We start from the raw sequence: 3052 nt of genomic DNA, 5'->3' as shown, positions 1-3052 counted from the left end.
TGACACGGTGGCTGCGATGATGGGCTCAAGTATAGCAGGGATTGTGGGGCTGGCGCGGGATCGGGCAGTGTTTCGTTCTGCTGTGCATGGGGTCGCACAGCACTCGACGGCACCTAACAACAATAACAACAACATCAGTAGGGAACATTCCTTAGAGAAGGGCATCATACTTTCTAAAGCAGAGGGTTGGTGAAAAAAGAGGAAGACCCTTAATGAGATGAATTGATACAGTGGCTGCAACAGTGGGCTCAAACAGGTGAGGATGGTGCAGAACCACGTATTGTGTTGTACATGAGGTGACTGTGAGTCTGTGTCATAACTTACTTGACAGCATTTAAGGACAACAACAACAAAAATGGGTACAAGGTGTTAGGTACACCTATTTCTGATTAAAATTTGGGATTTCTGTTTAGTTTTATAAGAACTTCATATAAGATTTTTTTCTCCTAGTGAATTCTTTCAAATAAGAAAATTGATGAGTGTTATTGGGTAAATAAGGCTAGTGATTCTTTTCCAGTTTTTCAGAAAGCATAAATTTATAAATTCTTTGCTTACCTTATAAATATTATGGAAAGATGGCTTTCTAAAAAATTTCATTGTTGAGTGCATGGTATCATAATATTGGAGACATATTTTAATATTGGTTCCTGATATTAGAAATCTGTTTTTAGCTGGCAAGCTATGAGAGCCAGGTTGCCAGGCTGCGATCTGAGGTTGAAAAAGGAGAGGCATTGCGACAAAGTCTGGAATATGACCTGGCTGTCGCTAGAAAGGAATCTGGTCTTGGAAAACGAGCTGCTGAAGAAAAGTTAGCTGAGGCACATAGGATCCAAGAAGAGCTCTGTGGTAAGACTATTTCTATTTCTTCTCATATTAGGATTGTAACCTATCTTTGTTATCTAGTGCTTCTAAACAGAAATACCACAGTTGGATGGCTTTAAACAAACAGAAATTTATATTTTCATCATTTAGGAACTCTGATGGCGTAGTGCCTAAGGCATTTGACTGCTAACCAGAGGCTGGCGGTTCAAAACCACCAACCACTCCTCAGAAGGAAGGCTGGGCAATCTACTTCTGTAGTGATACTGCCTCAGAAACCCAAGGAGGAATCACTATAAGTTGGAATCAACTTGATGGCATTGAGTTTGGCTCTTTGGTTTTCATCATTTAGGAGGCTAGAAGTGTGAATTCAGGGCACTAGCTCTAAGTGCCTTTCTCTATTAGCTCATAGTTTAGGAGGAAAGCCCTTGTCTCCTTTCAGCATCTCTGGGCCTGGTGTTCCTTGGAGATCTCTATGTGTCTTGGCATCAATCTTCCTTTGTGTGTAGGAGGTTCTCAGCACACAGACCAAGTCCAAAGGACATGCTCTTCTTTGTTGATGGTACTGAGGTCCCTCTTTGATTCTTTCTCCTTTTATCTCTTAGAATATAAAAGGTGATACAGGCCACACCCTAAGAAAATTCCCCTTACGTTGGATCAGGTCTGTGACCTGAGTAAGGGAGTTGCATCTTACAACTGATTGGCTAATCACATCAGATCACATCATGGGCAATGATCACATCATTAGTTAACTGTCAAATTTTGAGTCATTACATAACTGCCAAACCATGGAGAATCATGGTCTGGCCAAGTTGATGTATATTTTTTGGGGGGAACAAAGTTCAATCCTTGACATAACTTCATTGTATATCATTGTTGCTATTGTACATGCATTTCTTATGGGGTCAGAGGTAGGATTTTAAGTTGTGAATGGCCATTTATGGACAGAATTTTGCCTAGTGTATAAGGTATTATATTGTGTGAACATATTATAATTATTTTTATCCATTTACTATCAATGAGCATTGGGAGCTCTGGTAGTGTAGTGCCTAAGGCACTTGACTGCTAACCAGAAGCCTGGTGGTTCAAACCCACCAGCCACTCCTCAGAAGGAAGGTTGGGCAATCTACTTCTGTAGTGATAATGCCTCAGAAATCTAAGGAGGAGTCGCTATGAGTTGGTCCGACTCGATGGCAAACAACAACAACAACATTAGTGAGCATTTGGGTGGTGCCATTGTTTGGCTATTAAGAACAGGGCTGCTGTGAACGTTCTTGTTCATACTTAACATGAATTTAGGAAGTTTAGCTTTAGGTCCTGATTTAACCACTTACGTGCTGATCTTTGAGCCTAGGTTGTTTTAAGGATGAAAGGACATAATGAAAGTACTTTGTGAACTGTATGGGGCAAAACACATGTTAAAGTGTAATTATTGTAAAAGTTACAACGTTTAGTTTTGGCTAGCTGTCTTGTGTTATTTTGACCTTGGTTAGATATTTTTTGATTGATATTGCCATTTAATATTTACACCACTATCTTGGAATTTAGGAGTAAAGGAATTGGAAGGCTCTATATAAAATTAATTATCTTCATTTACTATGAGGTAATAGAACTCCAAGGAAAATGCATAGTTACTTGCCCAAAGTCAAAAGATTTTAACAAACACTTTACAGACGAAGAAATAGGAATGGCTTTTAATCACGTGTCAAAATGCTTAACCTCACTTGTCATCAGGGAAATATAAATTATAACTAGTGACTACCACTGTACACCAACTACACATTCTCATCAAATAGCTCTAATTGAAAAGACTGTCATTAGCAATTGTTGATGAGGATGTAGAACAATTGGAACTCTCCCACTTTGTTAGCAGGAGGATAAAATTGCACACCCACTTAGGAATAAAAAAAAAAACAAAAAAAACAAAAAAAAACAAAACAAATTCACTGCTGTCAAGTCAGATCACTATGGAAGGAGATTGCCCACCTTCCTTCCGAAGAATGGCTGGTGGGTTTGAACCTCCAGCCTTCTGGTAGCAGTCAAATGCCTTAGGCACTACGCCACCAGAGCTCCCATTTTGGAATACAGCCTGGCAATTTCTTGTAAAATAAATATTCATTTATTCCATGACCTCACAATTTCACTTTTTATTATTTCCCCACAAGAAAGAAAAACAGCTAAGAATTTCATAGCAGCTCCATTTTTAATAGTCCCAAATTGGGAAAAAAAAAAA

General features: G+C 38.9%; 1 protein-coding gene across 1 annotated transcript in view; it reads left to right on the top strand.

Moving 5' to 3' along the window:
- The window catches only part of CCDC171 (coiled-coil domain containing 171), a 466256-nt gene that overhangs the window by 14598 nt on the left and 448606 nt on the right, over window positions 1–3052 (top strand). The window contains exon 3 of the mRNA XM_007954161.2: window positions 672–846. Within this exon, the coding sequence (XP_007952352.1) occupies window positions 672–846 (175 nt within the window). The remainder of the gene's footprint in view (window positions 1–671; window positions 847–3052) is intronic.

This window comes from Orycteropus afer, unplaced genomic scaffold (assembly GCF_000298275.1).
Source record: "Orycteropus afer afer isolate SDZICR_OR568_19922 unplaced genomic scaffold, OryAfe1.0 scaffold00435, whole genome shotgun sequence".
In the NCBI taxonomy this organism is placed as follows: domain Eukaryota; kingdom Metazoa; phylum Chordata; class Mammalia; order Tubulidentata; family Orycteropodidae; genus Orycteropus; species Orycteropus afer.
Note: the sequence above shows the minus strand (reverse complement) of the source record. Positions and strands in the feature narration are given on the sequence as shown.